This window comes from Suillus subaureus (assembly GCF_016647635.1).
Source record: "Suillus subaureus strain MN1 chromosome Unknown BJ212scaffold_35, whole genome shotgun sequence".
NCBI classification, from domain to species: domain Eukaryota; kingdom Fungi; phylum Basidiomycota; class Agaricomycetes; order Boletales; family Suillaceae; genus Suillus; species Suillus subaureus.
In genome coordinates this window covers 477,127-501,358 of record NW_024538591.1, presented here as the reverse complement: position 1 = coordinate 501,358, position 24,232 = coordinate 477,127, and the positions used below count along the sequence as shown (strand labels likewise).

Genomic DNA, 24,232 nt, shown 5'->3' with positions numbered 1-24,232 from the left:
GTTCTGCGCATTTTTGACATGTTCAGAAATGCCCAAATCTGGACCTCCCCTGTTCTGCGCATTTTTGACATGTTCAGAAATGCCCAGATTCGACCCCTCCCTGTTCTGCGCATTTTTGACATGTTGAGAAATGCCCAGATCTGACCTCCCCTGTTCTGCGCATTTTTGACATGTTCAGAAATGCCCAGATTGTGCTCTTTTGGCTAGCCATAACCTGGCTCTAACCAATACCAGGTTACAAATTTTCCCTTAGAATTGACCTCCCCTGTTCTGGGCATTTTTGACATGTTGAGAAATGCCCAGATCCGACCCCCCCCCTGTTCTGGGCATTTTTGACACATTGAGAAATGCCCAGATCTGACCTCCCCTGTTCTGCGCATTTTTGACATGTTCAGAAATGCCCAGATCCAACCCCCCCCTGTTCTGGGCATTTTTGACATGTTGAGAAATGCCCAGATTGTGCTCTTTTGGCTAGCCATAACCTGGGTGTAACCAATACCAGGTTACAAATGTGCCCTTAGAATGAGAGTTTTACATAGGGGAGCCATATGAAGATGGTCACAGGTGCACACCAAATTCTAGAGTGTGATATATACATGCTAAATGAACATATTTCATCTTTTGTCGAAGCCATCCCCCGACATATCAAGTGGTTCGGGGCCATATACTTACTTTGTTTACAGATTTTCTATGAAAACAGGAGTTTTACATAGGGGAACCATATGAAGATGGTCACAGGTGCACACCAAATTCTAGGGTGTGATATATACATGCTAAATGAACATATTTCATCTTTTGTCGAAGCCATCCCCCGACATATCAAGTGGTTCGGGGCCATATACATCCAGATTTCACAGATTTTCTATGAAAATGAGAGTTTTACATAGAGGAACCATATGAAGATGGTCATGGGTGCACATGAAATTCTAGAGTGTGATATATACATGCTAAATGAACATATTTCATCTTTTGTCAAAGCCATCCCCCAACATATCAAGTGGGTCAAAGGCATACAGATGAATTTATATAGGAAAATAACAGTTAGATATAGAGAAACACCAATTGAATGATGTCATGGGTCCTGGGGGTTTGTATATGTGATTGAGGTATGTAACCCTGACATATTTTATCAGTGGCGCCATAACCCTCTGGCCTAATTATATTGCCTTGCAATTTATCATTATTTCATAGATTTTATTAAAACATCTGCAGATTGCCTTTTAAGGTAACGGGTGCAAGTAAAAGTTTGTGATTATGTAATATACATATAAATGGAAGTTTTGAGATACTTTATGTGAAATTTTGTTTGCCTATCATGGAGATCTGATCATTTTAGTTTTGCAAATAGTTAACAATTTGAGTGGCTTACTGGGATAAGGGTTGCTTAGTAATCAAGGAAGTGAAGCATGATATGTCAAGCCAAGAGGGTCCTGATCATTGTCCCTAAGTTGGATTTGGAATCCTGGCCCTCCTAACATGCATTTTCATGCACCAAAGTTAGAACATACAAATGCAGGATCCGGAGAATAGTCCTGCTGATAGACTTTGCTTGATTTTGCTTGATTTTTGCATTTTTATCGGAGTAGTTCCCACGGTTGAGTTGCTTTGTTGAACCCTTCGATTTCGAGTATTTTGCTTATAATTCATTAGGATCTTATCCTATTGATGTCATTAGACTATGGATAGACTCCCCTTGACGAGGGCTACGACATTGGTTTTCATCAATTAGTTGATCAGGTATTAGCTTACATAATGTCTTTGTCTTGTCATGGAGTCGAGCCTCCGATGGAACTGTTCCAGTGGAGATCATTGTTGTTGACACCCTGGTACTCTGTGACCCTCCAGTGGAATGGTTCCAGTGGAGATCATTGTTGTCGATACCCTGGTACTCTGACCCTCCAGTGGAACAGTTCCAGTGGAGGATTATATTTGTGAAATGTCTTGAAACGACCCCTTCTTAACCACGACCCATATAGAAAAGTGCTATATAATGTCGTTCTACCCCCACTCCCCACATAGCTCCATCAAGCCCTTTCTTTCCATGCAACGCGACCCACGCATCCACCAGTCCGTTCTTGTCGAGGAGAGCATGATCCTCAGGGCTGATGGCGTTGAAGTCTCCCACGATCAGTCCACCACCGCATCCAGGCTCACGCAGGAGGTTGGCAAGGATCTCCATCTGCTCAGTACAGTAAGGGAGCGTGTCCCCAAGAGAATCGAGATGAACGTTGACGAGACGACAGGTTGTGGTTGGGGTGGATGGGGGGATGATGTCCACGGAAAGCGCACACCTCCCATACTTGCTGGGGAGTTTGACGCGGGAAACGGGACCAAGCATGAACTTCTCCCCTCTCTCGACCCCATCCTCCTCCTTCTGCAACTCCAAGTCGAAGGCAAAGCGCTTGCTAGACAGCAACGTCATATTCGCAAAGGGTACTCCCTCGAACGATGTTTGGTCCTCAGCATCCGTCACCAGGAAGGCTTCGCGAACTTTCGGATTGCCCAGGATAGAGGTGCGGACATCGGACGTGACTTCTTGGAGAAAGATAATATCAGGACGTTTGGATTCCTCGAGGATACCACCGAGGAGTAGGTTGGCTCGTGCGACGGGACGCGAGGAGAAGGCATCGAGGTTCTGTGTTATGAGAGAAAAGCGAGATGTGAGAGCAAGCTGCTGTGTCACTTGGTTCAGTCCCCATCTCGAAGATACTGGTACCCACAGTCGGTTGGATGGCTTGAAGGCGGAGAAAGTGCGCTGGCAGAGTCTGCTGGTGGCCATGGGTGGACCCAGTAGTAACGCTACCAGTGTTCTGGATTCCCCTATGGTACCTAGTACAAAACAGAAATTGCACGGAAACGGACGCGGGATCAAAGACGATCGCCGAAAAAGGCAAGTGTGTTTAAAATCAAGGGACGATGCTAGTCGATAATTTTATTGAAGTTGTCGGTTCGTCGCTTGCCACTAGCGACAACGAACGGCTCGTTGTCGTCGCCGTCGTTAAACTGACTTGCTGTCCATCCCGAAGCTGGTCTTCGCAGCGTGCATGCCACAGACGCACGTCTGTCACAACTAGTGTAACATTCATCCTGGAATTCGGGTCAGGAACAGTTCAACGCCCTTCATCTTCGTCGACACCATGGCAGACTTGTCACCTGGTTTGGGCATGATAAGCACGCGCACGTCGCGGTCCTCGATGTCAAGCAGTATTAATCCCCTCCCACTCATGCGTCGCACATCTGATAGTAGTGCACCGTCAACGCCATCCACACCGTCAAGCGTCCCATCCTTTCGGGCTATCCGCAACCTCCTCCCTTTTGGAAATAGCAAACCAGCTTCGCCAGCTCAGCCACCGACACAAACAAAACATCCATTTCACTTTGCCTCTCTCCGTCGCTCCAGTGATCGCAAACCTTCCTTTTCTTCTGCCCGCGACCATCAACGTGATCAGGACAATCCTCCTGTCATATCTATATCACGTCTTGATGCTGAAGAATTTGGTGCGCACAAAAGGAGCTATGATCTTGTCCGCGTTGCTTCAGCCTCCGACAGTCTCCTTCCTTCACTCTCTACTGCTTCCCAGTCTCTTGATGACGAGATGTATGGTTCGTAGTTTTTCTATCTTTGTTCAAACATTATCATGAAATATCATTACTAGTTCCCATCCACCCATGCCCTGCTGACCTTAGCACCATCCTCGAAGCCGAAAACTCGGGTATCTCGAAATACATCCCCTCCGCAAGTCCTTCCCCATCTCCTTCCCCTACTTCGCCACACACTTTCTTTCCATCCAAGGTCACATTCTCCCCCCCGCCATCTCACGGCACCTTTCCCATTCCCAAAGACCGCTCTGCCTCTCAAACTTATTGTGGCCCCTCCCCCACCGCTTCCAATCTCGATCTATCCCTCTCAAATTTATCCGCTGAACTCCATGACGCTCTATCCCCCACTACTGCCGACGGTTGGTCCAGTGTTATCGTGGTTGAAGATGCAGACGTGGCGCCGCCACCATCGGGAACGAATCATGGGTTTGACAGTGGGGGTTCGACTTCTTGTCTCCCTCAGATATCAGACCCAGACCCAGACGCGACCTTTGACTTCAGTGCGCTCGATCCCGACCTTGCCGAGCTACTCAGTCCTCATCGCGCGCCCAGAAAGGAGACGGGGGAATCAGCCACCGATAAATTGGCACCAGGCAGGTTCAGTATTGGACCATACCGAGTGGCAGCTTCAACAGTTCCTCAAACACCTGGTCCTCGATTATACTCCGCGCCTCTAACTGAACGATCTACTACACCTTTGTCATCAGGATGCTCTTCCGTCGAACCGCTACCACGAGAGCCTATAACACCTCTATCCCCGAGCATACGATCATCAACAGTGCCCCAGTTAGATGCACGATCCCTAGTATCGCTGGGCTCCAGAACGTCACAAGGAGTGGTACACTCTCCAGAACCTACGCAACTCCCAATTTCCCGTCCTTCTATGGACATGCGTCGGTCACCGTCACATTTGCCAAGGCTCGTGCGAAGTGTCACTTCTGCCTCTCCTTCCATCGCTGTGAGTACGCCAGGCACATCTGTGGAAACGGCCACGAGAACGCAGAGGCATCAGCTTCCGTCTCCTTTATCGGCTGGGCAGGTTACAGCGGATACGGTGATGCGATCGACATCGGACACTACGGGGTTGAGGGTATCTTTGGACACATGTGTCCCTCGCCCATCGGTAAATGTCAGCTTCATGCCTCGCTCTTCTTCCGATACCGGGTCGAAGAATACTTGTGCTGTATCGACCGAGGCGAGTTTTTCATTTCCGCGTTGATTCGCATACTTATAGGACGATTTGTAGCAGATTCAGCACCCAAAGCAGCAGGGACACGTATCCTCGTGTCCAAATGGCAACGTTGTGCCCACCAGAGGGGCGCCGCCTTTGGTGCCCTGTATCACTACAGCTCTTGTACCTACTTCTACCGCACCCCCCAGTCTTAGTGCGTCTCCCTCAACCGCGGTCACTTCCTCACCCTCCACTACCACTACCAGCACAAACCCAAGGACCCCCACATCTAGCCCTCCCCCAACTACAAGCACCCCCCATGACCCAGCCCATATCCGTCGCCGTCATCATCCCCACCTCTTTATCAGCCGGAAGAGAAGCTTAAGTGTTGACGAACCCTCATCCTTATCTACTCGTGTTGAGAATTCAGGATCAAGCGCGAGCAATCACCTCAATAGTGCAAGGAGGTTTGGGCTTGGTGTAAATAACGGAGTTGGAGAGAGGGCAGGCAGGGTCAAGCTCGCTTCCGGAGAAAACAGACTTGTGTCCTCCCCGCTCACCCGTAGCACGCATATACCAGGACCTCCAATCATGGAATGGCTTGGTCCAAGGACTGCCAAAGCATTTGCTGCTGCCGGGTTGTTCGACGGGGAAAGAGAGGAGGCTGGTGCAAGGTTCGAACGAGAGAGGGCAGGTGCCAGAGTCAATCGATTTGAGCAGGATCGAGAAGGCGCAAGTTCAGTGCTGAGTCGGTTTGACCGTGACCGTGAAGGCGCTACTTCGGTGATGAGCCGGTTGGATCGTGATCGTGAAACGTCTCTCGGCCGTTATGATAGGGATCGTGACTATTCGACTATCAACCGCTATACTTCCTTGCGGGACCATGCCCCATCGCGTGCGGCATTTTCAGAAGCTGCGAGCACGTCTTCGTTTGGCACGAGGAGCGCGTGCACGACAGGGAATGCTGGTACAGGATGGAGCCCCAGCCCGACGTTCTCAAGCGCCGCGAGGACTGCATTCTCAGGAAGTACAGCTCCTACGAGCGTAAGCAGCGGTGTGGGATCGGGGATTAGTGCTGGAGCTGGAGCTGGAGTTGGGAATGCTGGAGTTGGGAATGCAATGGGAGCCAACGTCCGGACGCTTCAAGAAAAGCATTGTCTCGAGACCTCCGCACTCCTGAATGCCCTTGCAGATTCCCAGGAGGCGTGCAGGAGACTGAGGGAGGAGAATGGAGTGTTGAGAGAAAGATTGAGGGTGTTAGAAGCCATGGTGAAACAGGACAGAGATGATGTAGGCTTGGGCAGAGGCGTAGGACTTAGCGTGCTCAGCCAGGACGAGGAAGATGGGTCCGATAAAACACATCGCTACGACCAAGACTTCGAGCGCTTGCCCCGAAAACACTTTGCTTCTCTCCGTGTCTCACCTGCTCATCAATCCCGAACACTCACACCTGTCCCTCGTATGCCTCATCTCGAACGATCGCACTCCCATCTCCTACAGCATGACAGACACCATACTGTATCCGCTAAGGCGTCTTTCGATTTCACATCCGGACGGACCCCCTCCCCGTCGCGGTCCACGCAGTTCAGACTTCCTTCGCAGCAGACACAGTCCCAACCTACATCTTCATTGTCCATTCAACCTCCTTCCCCGCAGAAGAGACATCCAGAGAGACAAAGACGCGCGAGCACATCCTCGAGCTTGTTCCCCGCTCCACCGCCTGAAATGTCGATGTTGATGTTGGAGGATGTGGGATTATCCAACGTGGTGAGCGAGTCACCGCCTTCTCCTGGCGGTTCCTCTCCTGTTGTTAAAAAATTAGGGCATAAACATTCGCACTCGCATTCCATGATTCCTCGTTCGCATTCCTTCTATGCCCCTCAATCCTCTTACGCAAGTCAATCTGTATCATTCACTTCCTTCGCATCGACGGGAACAGCAGCTGCGAGCCCGAGCACCGCGACTTTCTCTATGACAGAAGCTCCTGGGTCTCCACATAGTCTACAATTGCGCCCCGAACACGAGTTACACCTTGGGGATATGGCGAGTTTGAGTCTATATGCTATGAGCGATGGGGAGGGGGATGATGGGGATGAGGAGGTATGAATTATGTCTTTTGTCATCGACCTGAGGATGGTGTTTGAGGTATGGTCGCTTCCTGATAATTATGTTTCGCATGCGCTATGCTCTAGGATCTTCGTCGTTCGTTTGTTCATAATTTGTCTTCCATTCTGTCTTGGCGCTTTTCTTGCTTTCATCTCTTACTTTTTGTTCGTCTTTCTGCATTTGCTTCTGCTCGTGTACTGCAGATTTGATCTTACATATCCTGCTATTTCATTGTAGAATATACCCAGGTTACAATAATTGTATATAGATACCCTTCATCACATGATAATCAGATGCCGTCGAACTCTTCTGCAATGCTCTTTCAGAATGACAAATAAAATTTACCGCGTGCAATCAATTACCTGTCAGCTGTTGTTCTAGCTGCGCCCGGTCTGCTAGAGAATATCCGACATCAGCATCAGTGACCAGGGAATGATAGGAAGCCAAGCACACAACCACAGACATCCACATGCTACTTCCTGAACGACGGCGGATCCCTCTGAACGGTGAATATAACGTTCCCCGAGAACGTGGGTGAGAAAATACTCTGGAACGCACGTATGGCCTCTAGAACCGGCGTAGAAGTGGTTCCTGTGTAGTAGTCTAACTCAAGCGCTCTCGCCCGCCGCGATTTCGTTGATTAAGATGATTAACTGAATTTGGGGAATGGAAGGGAACGGATGACTGATTCAAATTAGCGTGGGTGTTTCTAGAGTGGGTGGGTGAGCCCAGCGCCGCATCTGTATGTAGTCACTCTAGTGCCCATCTCAGCCAGATATTTTCCTACGGGTTGGCAGTTTCCCCATAAAGTGGATGACTTAGCTATGGTGTGAATGGTATCAGCTATTATAACGGGGGCATTGCCTACCTGAGTATCACAGTGGTGATTAAGCAGGCGTTTAGGGGAGTCCGCTGCTATCTCGGTCCTTCAGCAACTGTTTGAGAGTTGGGATGCCAACTTGATTATATGCGCCAGTCCCCAAATGATAGCGATAGCATGTTCGTAAGAATGCCGATATGGATTTGTGACTTCATCAGATTGTTACTGCGGAAGAGGGTCCAGAAAACAAACACCTGTGGCGGTCGGAGGAAGAATGGCTGATATTAAGTTGATGTCGAACATTCTAGTGAGAACGGTGAAAACTCGTCAATCTCCGTACACGACGCCCCTTCTTGGAACTCGGGCTGCCTTAGTTGTGCCTGGGCTTATCGATATATCAGCGACAGCCTTTCCATCTCAGTGATGCAGCAACAGATGTATGACAGGTGTGCACTCATTGCGTCATATCGCAACACTCATCGCAAACTCAGTATTTAGACCCACGCACCCGTCGTGACCAACCACGCAGAAAGTATGCAAGTATTTTTCGAGATATGCGATCGTCTAGCGTTTGTTTTAGAGAAACCGGCTGCCGCCGACGCGTCAATTCACAAGTTAAGTTGATTCGACGTACAACGCGTTGAAGCTTTGTCATTTGACAATATTAATATCTATATGTCGTATGTGTAAAAATATTAATGCGCTGCGAAACGCGAGTTCTTCCGCAATCGCGCGCCAATTCGGTAAAATATGAAACTGACAGTCAAATGAGGGTCAATGGTGCATACCACTTGCTATTTGTTTGACTCACGGTAATGGCGCCATGATCGTTGAGAGGCTGGCCAGAAGAGCGGTAGCGCCAACAGTCCCCAGTCTATCATACATTGCTCCCGCGAATAGTGGAAACGCAGCGGCAAATGCTGACCGCAATGCACTATTACTTGCCATGGCAGAGGCAGCGATTGGGCGGTATGCGGTGACAAGGTACGTGAACGTTGATGTGAAAACGAAATATATCCCAGAGCCGAAAGGCACAGACGCGATGATTGGGGCAATCCAGTGGACTTGCGGATATGTAGTGAACGCGAGCCAGAATAAACCTGTAGACATGGTAAGCATTATGCGACCAAGAAAGACTGGTTACTGACCCACTGGCACGAGTATCCCTCCTACTTGACCCATAATAAGCCTCATCTCAGGAGGTGGATCACCGTCGTACTTGGCAGTTTCACGGGCATATAGTCTAGAAATGAGGACCATTAACATTGATATTAATGCTGAATGCCAGAGAAAAGGAGACCTCCCTGTTCCAAAGCGGTTGTGTGGAAATGGCCGAAAGCATCCCGAGTCCAATCCCAATGAATGCTAGTCCAGTGTTTTGCGTATTAAATCCATGAGTATCTTCGAAAATAATGGGGAATGCTTGGAATGCCAGGTATAGGATTCCAAGAATAAGGGCATTCCTGGAACGATCAGGACTTGTACAGAGTACCAATAAGTTGCATTGCCCTTACCAGGAATCTAAAAGTAGTGCCATTCGGTCGAATAGAAGTAATTCTAGTAAAGGTGCCACACCATTACTTGCGATAAACCGGAGATCATCCCTGATGACTTACGAAACGGTTTGTAGCAACTGACGAGGATAGCAGAAGTAAGAGTGCCTTCCCGTCTATCTAAAGGAGCATAAAGCTTTGGGTCTCCAGTCGACTCCCGCGATCTGTCGAGCGCATTAATGTAGCGCGTAAAGATGAGAAAAAAAACAGAGAACATGCACTCCTACCTTATTGCCTTCTTCTTTAGGATCACTGGGACGTACGTCTCAGGAACAAACTAAATTCAATTCATTAGTCAATTCATCTCACACAAGAAATACGAAACGCACTAGAACCAACATCAGAAACTCTACGAAAATCCAGCACAACTGCACTCGATACGTCCATTCCCAGTATAGGTGCTGTCGGAAAAATGTCAAATGAGGATGGAGGATCAGGCCAATGAGTCTAACTTGATTGATGAATCTACGTCATCACGTGAGATCAGGAACAGTGCTGCCAAGGAGCACGAAAAATCTACCCAGCAATCAAGGGGCCAGCCACTGGTCCAATAAATGGAGATCTTTGAGATGATCAGTCACTCCACGATATAATCTGGCTAGCGTTGTTAGAGCCTACATGGTATACACAGCCATCGGACTTCGCACATGATTCAGCAGTAAAATCGAACAGAACGCAAATCCAAGGGCCTACCTTGCAATACTCGAATTCGGAAACATATCGCTTACACTACCTCCAGCTACACTCAAAAAGGCTGATCCGCAGAATCCAGTGATAAGGCGAAAGACCAAGAAAACACCTGTTGTCCTATTGTAGATCCATTAATTCCGGTAATAAATGTACTCACCGATATTGGGAGCGAACACCACGGGGAATGTGAAGATAAAGAATAACACATAAGATATTTGGTATACGACATTTCTGCCTGCCAAACTCCGTGAGGGTATACTTTTGGATAAAAATATTGGACGTACCATACACTTCGGATAATGGGCCAACGAGGAGCGGTCCAGATCCGAGACCTACCACAAATAGGCTAAGTCCGAGAATAGTCACTTCATGTGAGACATTGAATGTTTGAGCGGAACCCTGTTCTGTGAACGCAGCCTGGAGCACAGTCAGTCTCGACCAAAATGAGATATAAAATGACTCGCAATCGAAGAAGCACATGTCACGCATAGAGAGGCGGAACTGATGATCAGGACCGCGAGCCACCGTCTGAACGAGGACATGTTCTGCGGGTCGTCCTCTGGCTCGAGGACGACGAGGCGTGGATCACCTTCGGCATTTTGTGAGGCAGACATGTTGGTCCCTATGGTAGCAGCATCGTGGGGCTGGCCAAATGACCCTGATATCTTTGTCAACGTCGACATGGTACGACGCAAGCCTAAGAACTCTTAGACTACAGAGAAAAGTGGAAGTCAATATTGTAAGCAGGTGCGAAGCGGATGTCCGATATACTTAACACCGAATGCCATTGGTGGAGTATAGTTGTAGCGGCGGCGGCGGCCTCATGAGGTCGGCATGAACGTTTGAACTGCCATAAACCGATTGTGACCAATTGGACAAAGTCACCAACAGCAAAAGCATATGCGTCTGTGAATAGTCTGCAACTGGCAATTGCAGCGAGTCTCCGAAACTCAGTGTGATGAATCTGTTCATCCGGAGAGTCGAGATCACAGGCTCGTACAATTAATGTTGGAGTCTGGAGGCATCCCAAATTGGGAATGAAGCATGCATATGAGTCAGTATAAGTCGGAGCGTTTTTTATAGCCATGCGATAAAACCATACGAACATGCAAGAAGGCTCGTGCTGCAACTCACCGCTGACAGTGCCGGCCTACTCCTAGATCAAAAGTTCATTCATAATACAATTGTTCTGACAAACAATGAGAGAACGGCCCGAACTTTGTACCTGGCCATATCGTTCGTCATTGCGGATCGAGCAGCAGCTGGGTGGCCAGTAGAAAGAGCTGTGGTAAGCCATTACTCATTACTACCCTTCCGGCACCCGGCAGTCACACAGAACTGTCACAGTAAGTCACAGCATGTTATATAGGCTAATCAGTGCTAGTCAAGCAAAAGCGCATGTACTATTTACTAGTAGATATGTACGAGGAAGACCATTAATGTAAGATTGAGGGGGATGTAGTGAGACTCGGACCATTATATGGATGAATTCGATGTTGTCCAATGTAAATTCGATGATATCGATGATGGGATCCAGTCGGCACTTCAAGTGGCGTGTGCCATCATTGAAACTCCGTCACGGCATCGAGGCAGTGACATTTCTGCGTGACTTCGGCATTTTCAACTATCTCACACAATTCTGCTTCGATCGTGGTCATTCAACCTCGTAATGCGTTATGTTAGAAAGAACGATATCTATGTTGAGAATTTCGTGTCTAAGCAGCTAGAATACGAGTTTTGTGAAAGTGCCAACCACTGTTGCACTGGAAGGGTTAGTATTGTTTAGAGTCAATGACTCATCGTCGGGTAAAGTTTGGACCTGTGGCAAGATGTCGGAGTACATTGAACGCGGTTGTGTGAGCCTGCCGAAGTGCAAGCAAACACATAGACTACGGGAACGAAGATGGACAGCAGAAGCTCTCACTACTCGCCAAGAGGATTCTCTTGCTGCTTCGTTGGCGCTGACATTGTCGATGCACTGAATTATCGCACGATATGAGTATACTGGGACTTTGTGGGCATTCTTGTGATGTTGTGTAAGTAGTGAGAACGGCAAAAAATGTATGCTTGAATACAAGCAGACAAGTTTTTTCGGGAAAAGGGGTAAGGGTCCCGGTTCCGAAAGCCGAGGTGAGGCACCCCCGCAGCCTCGGATCCAGCAGTTTCGGGCCCCAACCACCCGAGCCCAAGTAGTAGGAATGTGACTATGTAACTAAGGAACTCGAGTATGAGTATGGTAGAAAATTATAATGTAGGCTACGAAAGAAAAGGAGTAGTAGGTGGGGAAAAGAAAATCCGAAAGGCGGCAGGCTGCAGACAAGGCGCCCGGCGGGCCGGAGCGTGGTGAGCAGAGAAGAGAAGCCACATGTTGCACAGCCACTACACGAAGTCCTTGTTCTAATCCTATACTCGTATAATAGACTCGAGCTCGCTTCGTGGTAGAATTCCATTTTTCCTTCGTGGTGACAGCCTCTTGGAAAGTCGGTCGGCTGTTCGTGTTTCACTCTAGCAGCACACAAGCCTTACTTGACGATTTATCGCAGTTCATTTCGTCCTGCACGCTCAACAAAACAAAAAACTGTCATCGAGTAGGGTTTATGCATGAAAATGGACGTGGAATCAAAGTACGTATATTTGTGTTCAAATGAGAAGATTGGTGGGGGAGATCAATTACAATACAATGCCAACCTGGGCCTGAGCGAATAGATCTGTCGGGACGACGACGAGTCACGATAACTCGCAAGCCCCCAACTCTGGCCTTGCTCGAATGTAAGGGGTCTAGTCATGAATAAATCAGGCGCTACATATTTTTGTAACAGCAGTAAATCTGGATCTGGCACGAGTAGCTAACTAACTAACTAAGACGATTTTTGAATCACCTGGGCTCCTAAACACAATGCTTTGATCAGGAAAATACGCCGCATCAGTAAAGGCTCGAGCAAGTTCTAGTAGGAGGTTATAAAATGCCTAGTAGATTTTGCAGTAAACATGCTAGTAACAAAAATGAGAAACAGTGAGTGTCAATTATAGCGAAAAAAGCATAAGCATATCAAACAGAAGTGCCATTAGCGAGAATCGGCAGACGGTAGAATTAAGATTTATTATTCATGGTAAGGCTCGTAGCAAGCGACAAGAACAGCTGGGGCTTATTGTCTGTTAATAAGAGCGCAGAACTTGGGGCCACAGGACTTCCGTAGTCTAAGGGTACATGACATATCAGCATAGTTCAATATCGCGTTGCTTTTCGTCCTAGAACGAAAGTCTCCGGCATGAACTAGACGGTAACAATCAAATCGACCACAAAGAAGCCTCCGGGTCTGCTCACCAGGGCTAGCATGAAAAAAAGCCTAATGAACCAGGTACAGCTGTATGTGATACCCGACCATATAATTAGTGATCGCTTTTGTGGGGTAAAAAGACCGACAGTCTGGTCGGCGCGACCTGGAAAATGGAAAATAGAAACATGTGCGGCCACTTCTTCCTTGCTCAACATGTAAGCCGGCAATCAGCGGGCCACTTATGGGTTTAGTAAATGGCGGCTTTGGACGTTCCCGACCGTTAAAATGATACCCGACATCTCCCATGGTGCAAACTGCCATGGGGCCGCATCAACTTCCGTGTAACTGAAAAGTTCACATGGATAACCGGGAACTCGCTTGCCCGGCCGAGACAGGTTGCTAACAAGCCTCCTCCAATAACCGACTCGCAGAAGCCAGTTATCAGCTGGAATCAAAACCTCAAAAGCAAAGCGCGTACTAGGAGATCGACTCCTTACATTATGTTCAGTATCAATTCAAATATAGGATTGTTACTAATCATATGCTACCCAAATAGTTATGAACCGACTGGTCACAAGATTAGTGTTTAGGCAGAGCTCTGAACACGACCCTCACAGGTATTATGAGCAAGGTCAATGACAATGCGTGTGACTGAATATACAACAGCATTCACAGGTGACACAAAAACAAGTAAAGCTTAGAATGACAATGTCAAGTATCCAGTGGATCTATCTTCAGGGTCTAGATCCTCGTAGCGTTCTGCGTTGGGTCAGCCGTACTCGACTGCATTCTGGCAAATGCAAAGGAACTATATTGGGAGCAAGATGCCGGCTACACTGAGACCCTGCATTGACGCCAGGATACCAATCCGAGCTGTTTACGTTAACACTTAGCTCACCCATGAGCGCTGAGCACTAGTACTGTGCGCGACGTGATCATCGGAGTGTACCTCAAAATAACCCAATGATTAGTTAGACTATTCCAAATTGAGACAATAATATTCTCTTACTTGCTGTCAACTGAAGCCGCCTCGAGTTGTATAGCTCTTCTTGATGTCGAGACAGGCTTTTAGACTCTGATTGAGAAGCACATAAATTGTAGCGCTGGTCACAGTTGAGAGTGGAAAAGAGCGATTTGGCTGGTGTTCGCAGATCATCGTAAAAAGTCGTTAATGGAGTGCCACGAAGCGCCGCATAAAGTAGTTCACAGACAAGAAGTCATGATGCCATGTTGAATTGTGGGTGTCAGCTAGTCTGTGACCAAAACATAAGTACCCGATAAAAACGACATGTCACCGACATTGGGGCATGTCATCCTCAAGCTGAAGCACTTAAGCTACTATTCGGATGAAGTTGCAGCCAATCTGAGGCCTTGAGGTCGCAATATGTAGGAGACCGACTTGTCGAGCAAATAATAACTCATTGGCTGATGGCCGCATGAAATTAAATCGCCGACCCAAAATATATGCCTGACGGGATCTGAGTATCCAAATCAGTTTTAGAGCGTTCCGCCTCTCGCTGCTTAACAATTCTAGTGCTGCAGGCGGATCATAATCCTATTTCGTTCTTGCGGCCAGCAGATACGGTAGCCTGAGAAAGGCCAAGCCCGCGATCTGAGCGCATGACTCTTTCACCCTCCCACGAGATGACTTCATGTTGTGTGTACCCTGGTCCCTCATGACTCTCAGCCCTCAGTGTCATCGCGTCCCTTGGAATACGATTTGATGGTGTTATTCCGCAGTCCAGTAAATGCCGTTGCGCGGATGAGAAATCTGATACCCCTTTCATATATGGACATTTGGGCCCTGTAAAAATATACGTGAGTTGGTCACCAGTACTAGACCGCGTGTCGAATATTTTGGGTAAGTAACCATACCTAATTCCTTGGCCCAGCACGAGTCGACGACCCTCATTCGCTTGCGGGTTCGCCACATCCTCAAGTAGCGGCGAACACCCGCAAGCATTGACGCTCGATCGAGGCTTTCCCGAACAGTGAACAACGGATAGCGCTGAATTAGAACTTCGCGTGATCAGGAAACGGCACGTTCCTTGAACTATTCCAGAAGGAATACTCAAGAAGTTACATTTTGACTTTCAGATTAGTTATTTGCCATCGTGATTAAGCTTACCTTGCCGTGGTTTGACGTCTTTTGACAGCCTTTAGGGTTGCTCGGATGGTTTGACATTACTTTTACAATCAATTTACCGGTCAACAGACTGAGCTTCGCTACTCCGATTATTGTCAGAACGTTTCGCCGGTTAGTACCCACTTCTTGGTAAATGGAAACGTCCTATTTCTGATAGATGGTATCCACACGTTGATCTCCGCTCTTCACTTTGGTCCCCGCTGTGAATTATAGCCGGCTTCAGATTAGTGTTTGCCACCCTCATAATTCTAGTGGTTACACACTAAATGCCCGCAACAGTAGCAACGTGGTGTCTGCCCTACAATGAGACATTCGGTCAAGTTGAAATTACACTCTAGACAGGTGTGCTAAAACTTCCAGCATTCGATGCTGTTGGATGCTCTGTCAAAAGGAAATTCCCCCCCCCAAATTTCGACGTCCCTGGCACTTTGCCCGATATTTGACCATAGATTACCTATCGCTTCCTGAGGAACCGCCGTATCGCTCACGCGCCCACCTTCCAGTTCTTCTTTGCAACTCTACCGCTATCCGATCAGCGGACGATATGCGGGGGAGTTATGTGACACCGACCTGCATGGCTTGGCTAATATCCGCATCGATGACTGCCAAAACATCGGCCATTACGCCATCCTCTTCCCATCTCAAGCCAACAGTTGCTTTTACAATAGAAGAAAGGATGCCCAAACTCGCGAACCCCATTCCAGCTCCATATAGAGAACGAGCGCGGGCGAGGGCATTATCTAGCTCTTGCGTGGGAATAGCATGGATACCGTTGTGACTAGTTGTGAATAAACCATTTGTTGTCGCTATACGTCTAGCACTGGTCTGACGGAGACGCGATCGTGCCGCGGCTGTGAATGCGGCTGCAAGACTGGGGGTGCCGGTTGCAAGGAGATTTCGAGTGATTGCGCGCAAGCTGCTTGGGAGTTAGCATCGTCAGTGGTCTGACGCGGCAGCCGAAATGACAGGCACTTGCTCATCTATCGTCGCATTTGCAATCAATGTGTCCACCTGTGAGAGTAAAATGAGTATGCCGTTTAGGTGGGATTTTACGGTGTCTTACCATCAAGTTACTACAAACAATCATCAGTCAATGGGCAAGTATACTAGGGGGTAGGACGACGACTTACACATGTCCTAGTGTTTTGGCAGTCTCGGCGTGTGTATGGACAGGTGTGACTTCGGGAGCGGGCATTGGAACAGGATGAGCGCTGGTGATTGGGTTGTGAGGGAGGACACGAGTAATCGGACAGCTGGATCCGAACTTATTTAACACTTGTGGTGCATATTCTCGGGCATCAGCCCAGTTGGAAGTGTCATCATTGGACTGGTTCCGCAACTATTTCGAGGCAAGTCAGATATCGATCATTGATGAACACAGCTGACGAAAAAAACCCTTTCGTATGGGTACGTACCGTCTGTGACACCGGTCACTTGTTATGTGTCCGTGATGATTGGAAATGAATGGTAAATTCGTTTTTCATCTTCTTAGCCTATGTCAAGTCACCATTCCATACGAGTGTGTCACAGACACAGACTACTGTCAACATGTCCCAAATGTGTCTGGCTGATTTCTGCATCCCCCTTTGGCGCCCGAAGTTTTCCGTGGATTGGAACGGAGTTTGATAATGAAACATTATAATGCTACATTTTGACTGCCTTATTCCCCTATCCTACTCCTAACTATGCCCAGAACACGATCACAACCCAAAGAGACATTTCCTCTCGGTCCTTTCACTGTCTCTCGAGTATGGGTAGGTCTTTGGCAGTTGTCAAGTAACGCTTGGGGAAGCGCTTCGGCAGCAAAAATTCGTCAAGCAATGGCTAGACACAACGAAATGGGTTACAATGCTTTTGGTGAGTCACAAATATCAAGCCATGTGTATCTCCCTGCAATCGTGAACGCCATTTTTGGTAGATATGGTACGCAATCCGCACTCCTTGATAGGTCGTTCAAATAAAACTAACTTTGCCGGTATCGGCGTGTAGGGTATGTTTGAATCTGCACTGGATTTTCCATGAGCTGAGGAAAATATTGCAGCCGACCATTATGGAAGTGCGGAAATACTCTATGTAAGTTATGTTCCTCGGATTTACCCAGGCCACAAACTGAGTTGGCATTTTCAGGGGCAATTTAAAGAATCACTACCCAGCCAGGCAGAAGTTGTCGGGGCCACAAAATGGTGTGTATTCCGGCAAACAGAATTGTCGCGTTCTGTGGTGGAGAACGCGGTTCGGGAGCGTATGACACGCATGCGCACGACCACTGTGGACTTGTTGCAGGTGGGCGAGGGTTCGATACCCTAATGATACCATCGTAACCCTGACCTTCTCCCGTAGTTTCACTGGCAAGATTACTCCGACAAAGGATATCTCACCGCCCTCCAAATTCTTCAAGACCTTCAGAATGAAGGGCTCATCAGCGCGGTCGGCCTGTGCAATTTTGATGCCATACGAACAGATGAAATATGTACACAATTGGGGCCTGGTTTCATCGTTTCAAATCAAGTTCAGGTCAGGATCTCAAACCAATGCTTCATTGTTTCTCACCATCATCTAGTTCTCCTTAATTGACACTCGGCCCCTGCACGGGATGGCAGATGTATGTGAACGACACAACGTGAAATTATTAACATATGGCACGCTTGTATGTGCATTGCTTTTTCTCACCCCGATCTCGGATCACTACACAGTGCTTGGCAGTGCGGTGGATTTTTGGCAGATCAGTGGTTGAATCAGCCAGAACCAGACCTCTATTCCGGTGTTTTGACGCCATCTCAGCGCAAGGTACGAATCTCCTGTTCCGTGCAGGGTCGCCTAGCGCATACGGCAAGGTCTCATAACCGTCCATAGTATCTCGATATGATTTTGAAGGCCTGGGGAAGCTGGGCACTTTTCCAGTCCCTCCTGGCAGTGCTGCGTGATATCGGTGATCGTCATGGGGGGCTAAGCATTGCAAACATAGCCACACGATGGGTCCTTGATCACTCTTTTGTCGGAGCTGTAATCATTGGTAGGACATTTGTCTGTCTTCAAAGCGGAGATTTATTTTGGTTTCCTCCAGGCGCCCGTTTGGGAGTTTCTGAACACATTGACGACAATAACCGTGTTTTTGGTTTCAGGTTGACTGACGAGGACAATCATGCCATTGAAGCGGTACAAGCTCGGTCAAATGGCCGCCGGATGATCACCTTGATAGGGGACTGTGGGGCCGAATACCGCTAGTTGAACATGGCTGTACACTATTATCTTTCTGTACAGCTATTCATCTTGTGATTGTGGTGTATCTTTAATAAGAACTAGAACATTAGATCTGTGCGCACATCTTCGCGATCAAATCATTAACGTGCCAGAGATATTATACTATTGTCAGAACGAAGATCTGTATCATTGTAGGGTCCGAAGTTTGATGCCATGCCCAGCCTTCAGTCATGAACGTTTTTCCATGTGATTTTTCAACCCTCAACCTTATGATCTTATCGCTGTGAACACCAACATCGCGAGCCACATCGGTTCTGTACGCCGTCTTTGCTGTGTTGTTTAGCGTGTAAGATCCGGAACTCGTGGAACTTCATCCGTACTTTGTGGGCTTCGGAGCTTACTTTTTTTTTCCTTGCACAGCAATGATCTCGATGAATTATATATATGTGAGTACCGGCTGCGAGGAGCGATGCAAATGAATGATATACAGTGACGGGGGATATTGTTTCACGAGCATTAAGGTGAAAATCTATTAACGCAATGTAGGCAGATCGGAACAACAGAGTTCACCGATCAGAGCCTGCAACGAGGGTGAATTATAGTTTGCTCATGGAGTCGGCATGTTTGGAAATCATGGTTGATGACAATCTTTGGATCGGCTGGAGCTTCCTTTTTACATCACGCAAAATTGCAGTCTTGGGTTGCCAATCTCGGAAAGCATCTCGCAGACGAATAAAATCATCTGAAAACAGCTCGGCGACTCTATCATCAGCGATGAGGTCACGGAGAGCCCAGGGAATCTAGGGGGAAATTTTATTGTGAGAAACAGATATGACAGGCAGTAGCAAACCTCGTAATCGTTCTGTTCCGTTCTCGCATCAAACGGCTCCATCGCAAGCTCAACTTGTGAGCGTTGTCCAGAGTCGGATAGGAAAAGGTAGTTGATTGCGAATCTGCTTGCAGGGTCAATCACGTTCATTGGTAGAAGAATAGTACTCACGAATATGTGGCAGTCTCTTCGTATGCAGTCGAATGTCCAACCCCATTCAGCGATCCAGCGGTTGACTCCGACAAATGCGCAAGTAGTCCACCGTCTGATAGCCCTGCATTTCGAATACGTAGCAGGAGAACGAGGAGATTGGACAGGAAATCTGAAGAACTAAAAAAAATTGCGACGTGAGCCGAACTTGCGTAAGATGAGTGACATGTCTGACACGCACTGGTATGCATCTCCATCAATGTAAAGCGCACGCAAAATCAGGGGATGCGTCACTGAAGTGAACAGCCCGGAGTACAGCCCTACTACTTGATCATTCAAAGACGCAATATACACCATCTTGACCTATTGAAGACGATGGCGTTAATCTGACGAATAATCATCTATGGACATAGTGCATACTCCATTATCCAGAACGTTTCTTAAGGCCTTCACGTAGTCTCTTGAAATCTGACTGTCGGTATTCTGGTGGTGGTAACGCAATCACCTAACAACATCCCACTCTATGCAACTAACTCACCTGAAATTCGAACAGCTCCCGGGCAGCAATCGATTCGAAATACTAGGTAATTCTGTATTAATTTGGGTGCCCGGCGGGATCGCATGACTTACCTGGATATAAGGTAGGACTAATGAGCTCGTGCTCAGATATCTCAGTGGTCCAAGATGAATTCCACACAGAGCCAGACAACACACCCTTTGCGGAGGGCGTGTGATATTGCTACCAGAGGCATCAGCAATTGGGTTGGCAGCCAAGTCACGTGGTGCTGTCCGAATGTGCCCATCGGTGATGAGGCGATCCAAGATGTGAGTCGAAATAATTGAACCCTGGGAATGTGTAGCAAAAAAAATTACGTCTGCATTCTGGAGGTCATCCATCCATTCGTTGTTCCCGATCAAGTTCTGATATAACCTGTTTTCACGAGGTAGTCGTGTGAGCATCAAAGAGATCTTGTTGAGCAACAGTTGTCCTGAACGCACTTATCGACTCGGCGGCTGATGGTGCCCTCTCCTTCGAGGGGTATCTTGGTGATTTTTGATAGCTTCACGTCGTGCTTGTCCTGGAATTCTTCTAACGCCTGAACAGCCATGTTCACAAACTTTGAACTTGTCCCGGTCGGCTGCATGGCGATTAGTCAAACTGTGATATACAATACATGAGCATGTACTAACCTCACCGATAACCGTCCGCATAACAGCACCTTCGGAGGCTGCGTATGAGTACTATGTTTCTTCCTACGAAAAAAACGCACCAGGGAACCATCCGTGTACGCCAATCACAACTGCCCTTTGACATCCTCGCAGCACGTCCTGTTGTTGTCCCCCGATCACATCCCACGAACGTGGGAGCGCCTTTTCATAGGGCTCCAATGGCCTCTCCCAAGACTTTACCTTGCCTTTCTTGTGTGAGGCAGTCTCATCACGCGCAAATAACACTTCGCTGACGTATTGGAATGTCTTGGAAAGAGCAGATGGGGGCTCTGCATGCACGTGTGCGCGAGGATGCGTGTGGAAAGTATCTTCCCATGTAGGCAAGACCAAATTCGGTGGAGGAGTTGTGGGTGTCTTTACCCCTGACTTCTTCGAAGGAGTCGGAGATGGTGGACATTTGTTGGCGCCAAGTCGGATGGCGTTTGAAGAATTGGCCGAGCCAGTAGTCGGAGTAGATTTGTCTTCGGGTTTCTTCTGAGCTGGAGATGGCGGGGAAGGAGAAATATGTGGCACACCCGTCGAACCCGGAGATGGGGTTTTGGCATCCTTGCTCAACGGAGCGGAACAGGTGGTTGATGATGGAGGGCCAGCGCTCGGACTAGCTTCATCCTCGTCCAAATCCATCACTTCCATTTCTTCATTGTGACTTTCATTCGTAATGCTCTTCATCGCCATTGCACGAGCAGAAAAAAAGGAGATCCAGCCGGATCTGTTATTAGTAATTGTCGATGATATCGGATTTGCTTCGCTAGCAGGAGGTTGCGGATCCGGCAAAGGGGAAACAGCAGCAGCCATCTGGTTCAAGGATTCATCATTTTGGCTAAGCTCCGAATGCACGTTCCCTTCTCCGTCGGAGACAGCTCGAGTGACCGGAGGAGAGCTTGTGAATTTGATAGGAGTAGACGAGCCTTGGTACCACGACCACGGGGAATACCATGCAGAGCCTTGCGATCCTGATGCATCGGTGGACAGCACAGGAGGAGCCTTCTGTGATGCGATCTGCTCCTCAGTGCTATTTTCCGACTTCTGAGGAACAAAGGTCGGGTCGACGATTGGCTGTGCCGCCATCTCACTGACTGGCGGCGGCAGTGCATCGGAAACGACCGATGAGATGGTTGGAGCGTTCGGAGCTGGATCTGTTTGTATGTGACTATCAGACGCTTGAGCATTACTCCATCCAAGATATGTCCACCATGTGCTTGTCTGTGCATCAGTAACCCTAGTAACACCTGCGGCACCCTTGTGAACCATCCCCTCAGGCTGAGCTATAGTATCTGTCGCGACATTCACCTCGGTTGTCTCTGCAACCGGAGAGGAAGGGTTCTCTATAGCAAACGGTACGGATTCTAACAAAAAATGTGTTTAGTCATCACGCTAGTTGCACGTGGAGGGCCTTAGCAAACCTTGCGTAATGAACTGTGGCCTGCGAGACGGATATGATTCTGTTGGTAGAGCCATAGTTCTAGTATCATCACGCTGAGCTGCAGCAACCGTCTGTTCGAGAGGGAGCTTTGGTCGTCCGAATAAAGGGATGCCCAGTGTAAACCGGCTGGTAGAGTGGTCGAGTGTCAAAGTAGACTGTGATGTATCACTGCCCTGCAGGGCGGCGGACGGAGCTGCTGGAGACAGCTTAACGGGAGAAAGTTTAGGCACATTCTCATCCAGCGGCGAAAGTACGGAGGCGGTGCTGGGTCGAGAGTGGTGGCCTGCTGGCGACAAAGAAACTTGATATAATGCCGAACGAGAAGCAACTTCTTGATCGTCTGAACGTGATTTTGTAGGTATATCCTGTGGAAAGGATGAGGACGGAGTGCTTTGCCCAATATCTCCAGTTGTTTTGAGAATAGGTAGTTGATGTGGGACTGAAGAAATGGTAAGGATGTCTGAATGTAGAGGTTCCGATGATATCGTTGATCCCTTCGCGGATGCTTGCACCGAGCTCGGGGGTTGAGTTGTCTCAACGCCAGATTCAGGTGACTGTTCCCCTTTTGCTCGAGTCCACGAGACAAACCAAGACTTATGAGACGAAGTTGTGACGGAAGTATCGCGGAGAGGGATAGAATCAGACGGAGCAGGTGCTGTTAGATCTATGGAGGTTACAGCTGCACCTGGCTGCACGGTCGTCATGTCGCTCTCGTTGGGCGGTTCAAGCGTAGGAATAGAATGTGAACCTGGAAATGACATAAATTCAAAAGTAAGAGGGCAAGAAGATACGAAAGGGTACCTTCTACTGCAGACGGTGATATGCATTCATCATGAGTGGTCGGTACTTCAAATTGCCCTATTTCGTGGGTATTGGTAATAGGCTGGTCAAAAGGAGCAGGAGCTGGCACGTCTTCTAAAGATTGCTCTGACTGAGCCTTTGACATTGAGCTTAATGTAGAACTGGGATTAGCTTTGCGCAGGATCTGAGGTAGCTTCTCGGCTGCGGTTTGGGACGACGAAACCTGTTGTGCTTCTCCGAAGACCAGAGATATGGATGGAATTGAGGATTTCTTGGTAACGATCATACGGTTCCAGCGAGGGTGATGAGGACGAGAGTTCATGCGAGAGAACTAATGGATTAATATTGCGGCGAGTCACTGAAACATCGAACAACGATCGTGGCAAGTGTGCAGCGCGTTGGCTGGCAGAGTAACACCGAACACGCACTCTTAAGAGAAGCTTTCCTATTTCAGCCATCAATGTAAGCTAAACGTGACGTGTCACGTGATCAGCCGCGCCGCTTCAAGCTCTAATAGTACCTGCTCGCCACTGCAGTTGACTTGCAGTTGAGAACTCTTCTCTGAATTCAGGAGCTTGGGCACCGTTCAGTAGGTGCATTTTTGCAGCCAAGGAGACCACCACAAGATTATCACTCGGGTGATCGATATAAAGCACAGAACTTGGGACCACCTATGGAAGATGGTAGCCCCAATTGATGTACAATATAGTATGCAAACGTCTCTGCGAGTCCTTACTGGTTACTCGCTGCACGCTTAAAGAACATATGGTCATCCGACGACTTTATCACTCTTTAATATTGACCGTTTTAGAAACCATCATACGTACAGCCCCGGCAATATTCTTATGGTGGTGATATACCATGGAGATCTAGACTTGTTCATAGTCCGCCTCCTCCAGAATGAAAACCCTTTGTGTGCACACCCAGAGATCCTTTGTCACACTACACGGATGTCATCACCGTCGGTGTCGACAAGATATGGACCGAACAGAAAGATTTCATGGACAAAGAGCACGGGCTCCATACCATCAACGAACCTTTTTCCATCCTCTACATATGGCACATGATATCTATTCCGTCACTAAGTTAAATGCCCACTCGTCCATGGTGCACGAATCCGAACGATTGGCTCCCATTACTGGTTTCAACCTTTCCATTCGTTTCTACAACTACGAACTGAAGTTACTGAACTCTGGATTACATGGTCCCCATTCCGTGCTATTGTCAATCATTC

General features: G+C 48.1%; 8 protein-coding genes across 8 annotated transcripts; 3 read left to right on the top strand and 5 right to left on the bottom strand.

The window, feature by feature from the left end:
- Positions 1-1,779: 1,779 nt before the first annotated feature.
- On the bottom strand, positions 1,780-2,916 carry BJ212DRAFT_1381170 (uncharacterized protein). The gene has a single exon (XM_041336646.1). The coding sequence runs from the start codon at positions 2,777-2,779 to the stop codon at positions 1,958-1,960; it is 822 nt and encodes a 273-aa protein (XP_041189112.1). The 5' UTR covers positions 2,780-2,916; the 3' UTR covers positions 1,780-1,957.
- Positions 2,917-3,137: 221 nt separating this feature from the next.
- BJ212DRAFT_1484704 (uncharacterized protein) lies at positions 3,138-6,877 on the top strand (the record flags this gene model as incomplete). Its single annotated transcript, XM_041340846.1, has 3 exons — positions 3,138-3,603; positions 3,657-4,783; positions 4,850-6,877. 3 exons carry the CDS (start codon positions 3,138-3,140, stop codon positions 6,875-6,877), a joined length of 3,621 nt encoding a protein of 1,206 aa, XP_041189111.1.
- A 1,515-nt stretch (positions 6,878-8,392) lies between these two features.
- Positions 8,393-10,554, bottom strand: BJ212DRAFT_1279898 (major facilitator superfamily domain-containing protein; the record flags this gene model as incomplete). The annotated part of the gene is made up of 15 exons (XM_041331529.1): positions 8,393-8,453; positions 8,509-8,797; positions 8,846-8,915; positions 8,998-9,160; positions 9,212-9,254; positions 9,314-9,414; positions 9,478-9,527; positions 9,580-9,651; positions 9,703-9,715; positions 9,771-9,812; positions 9,869-9,889; positions 9,944-10,049; positions 10,098-10,171; positions 10,221-10,344; positions 10,401-10,554. 15 exons carry the CDS (start codon positions 10,552-10,554, stop codon positions 8,393-8,395), a joined length of 1,383 nt encoding a protein of 460 aa, XP_041189110.1.
- A 4,892-nt stretch (positions 10,555-15,446) lies between these two features.
- BJ212DRAFT_623190 (uncharacterized protein) lies at positions 15,447-16,776 on the bottom strand. The gene is made up of 7 exons (XM_041343685.1): positions 16,630-16,776; positions 16,495-16,575; positions 16,428-16,437; positions 16,341-16,375; positions 15,935-16,280; positions 15,628-15,882; positions 15,447-15,564 (listed from the first exon to the last, which is right to left on the bottom strand). Exons 2-6 carry the CDS (start codon positions 16,557-16,559, stop codon positions 15,712-15,714), a joined length of 627 nt encoding a protein of 208 aa, XP_041189109.1. The 5' UTR covers positions 16,560-16,575; positions 16,630-16,776; the 3' UTR covers positions 15,447-15,564; positions 15,628-15,711.
- A 117-nt stretch (positions 16,777-16,893) lies between these two features.
- BJ212DRAFT_1381081 (uncharacterized protein) lies at positions 16,894-17,647 on the top strand. The gene is made up of 3 exons (XM_041336645.1): positions 16,894-17,287; positions 17,354-17,437; positions 17,492-17,647. The coding sequence occupies exons 1-2, from the start codon at positions 17,050-17,052 to the stop codon at positions 17,362-17,364; spliced, it is 249 nt and encodes an 82-aa protein (XP_041189108.1). The 5' UTR covers positions 16,894-17,049; the 3' UTR covers positions 17,365-17,437; positions 17,492-17,647.
- On the top strand, positions 17,492-18,973 carry BJ212DRAFT_1381070 (NADP-dependent oxidoreductase domain-containing protein). Its single transcript, XM_041336644.1, has 6 exons — positions 17,492-17,647; positions 17,705-17,878; positions 17,925-18,011; positions 18,068-18,151; positions 18,218-18,377; positions 18,429-18,973. Exons 1-6 carry the CDS (start codon positions 17,609-17,611, stop codon positions 18,587-18,589), a joined length of 705 nt encoding a protein of 234 aa, XP_041189107.1. The 5' UTR covers positions 17,492-17,608; the 3' UTR covers positions 18,590-18,973.
- Positions 18,974-18,979: 6 nt separating this feature from the next.
- BJ212DRAFT_1381066 (uncharacterized protein) lies at positions 18,980-22,200 on the bottom strand. The gene is made up of 10 exons (XM_041336643.1): positions 20,816-22,200; positions 20,736-20,764; positions 20,544-20,683; positions 20,175-20,475; positions 20,083-20,124; positions 19,965-20,027; positions 19,786-19,907; positions 19,566-19,724; positions 19,416-19,518; positions 18,980-19,365 (listed from the first exon to the last, which is right to left on the bottom strand). The coding sequence occupies exons 1-10, from the start codon at positions 22,023-22,025 to the stop codon at positions 19,162-19,164; spliced, it is 2,373 nt and encodes a 790-aa protein (XP_041189106.1). The 5' UTR covers positions 22,026-22,200; the 3' UTR covers positions 18,980-19,161.
- On the bottom strand, positions 22,067-23,436 carry BJ212DRAFT_622833 (uncharacterized protein). The gene is made up of 2 exons (XM_041343684.1): positions 22,999-23,436; positions 22,067-22,945 (listed from the first exon to the last, which is right to left on the bottom strand). The coding sequence occupies exons 1-2, from the start codon at positions 23,318-23,320 to the stop codon at positions 22,149-22,151; spliced, it is 1,119 nt and encodes a 372-aa protein (XP_041189105.1). The 5' UTR covers positions 23,321-23,436; the 3' UTR covers positions 22,067-22,148.
- Between the last annotated feature and the right edge of the window lie 796 nt (positions 23,437-24,232).

Coding starts and splice junctions, on each gene's coding strand:
- BJ212DRAFT_1381070 (XM_041336644.1), top strand. CDS start 17,609: ATGACACGCATGCGCACGACCACTGTGGACTTGTTGCAG. Junction 17,879..17,924: donor TCGTTTCAAATCAAGTTCAG/GTCAGGATCTCA, acceptor ACCATCATCTAG/TTCTCCTTAATTGACACTCG. Junction 18,012..18,067: donor TATTAACATATGGCACGCTT/GTATGTGCATTG, acceptor AGTGCTTGGCAG/TGCGGTGGATTTTTGGCAGA.
- BJ212DRAFT_1381170 (XM_041336646.1), bottom strand. CDS start 2,779: ATGGCCACCAGCAGACTCTGCCAGCGCACTTTCTCCGCCTTCAAGCCA.
- BJ212DRAFT_623190 (XM_041343685.1), bottom strand. CDS start 16,559: ATGCCCGCTCCCGAAGTCACACCTGTCCATACACACGCCGAGACTGCC. Junction 16,281..16,340: donor GCAAATGCGACGATAGATGA/GCAAGTGCCTGT, acceptor ACTCCCAAGCAG/CTTGCGCGCAATCACTCGAA. Junction 15,883..15,934: donor ATATTAGCCAAGCCATGCAG/GTCGGTGTCACA, acceptor GGATAGCGGTAG/AGTTGCAAAGAAGAACTGGA.
- BJ212DRAFT_1381066 (XM_041336643.1), bottom strand. CDS start 22,025: ATGGTTCACAAGGGTGCCGCAGGTGTTACTAGGGTTACTGATGCACAG. Junction 20,028..20,082: donor GGGAGCTGTTCGAATTTCAG/GTGAGTTAGTTG, acceptor TACCACCACCAG/AATACCGACAGTCAGATTTC. Junction 19,519..19,565: donor GAAGAGACTGCCACATATTC/GTGAGTACTATT, acceptor CCCTGCAAGCAG/ATTCGCAATCAACTACCTTT.
- BJ212DRAFT_1381081 (XM_041336645.1), top strand. CDS start 17,050: ATGCCCAGAACACGATCACAACCCAAAGAGACATTTCCTCTCGGTCCT.
- BJ212DRAFT_622833 (XM_041343684.1), bottom strand. CDS start 23,320: ATGAACTCTCGTCCTCATCACCCTCGCTGGAACCGTATGATCGTTACC. Junction 22,946..22,998: donor ATCACCGTCTGCAGTAGAAG/GTACCCTTTCGT, acceptor TGTCATTTCCAG/GTTCACATTCTATTCCTACG.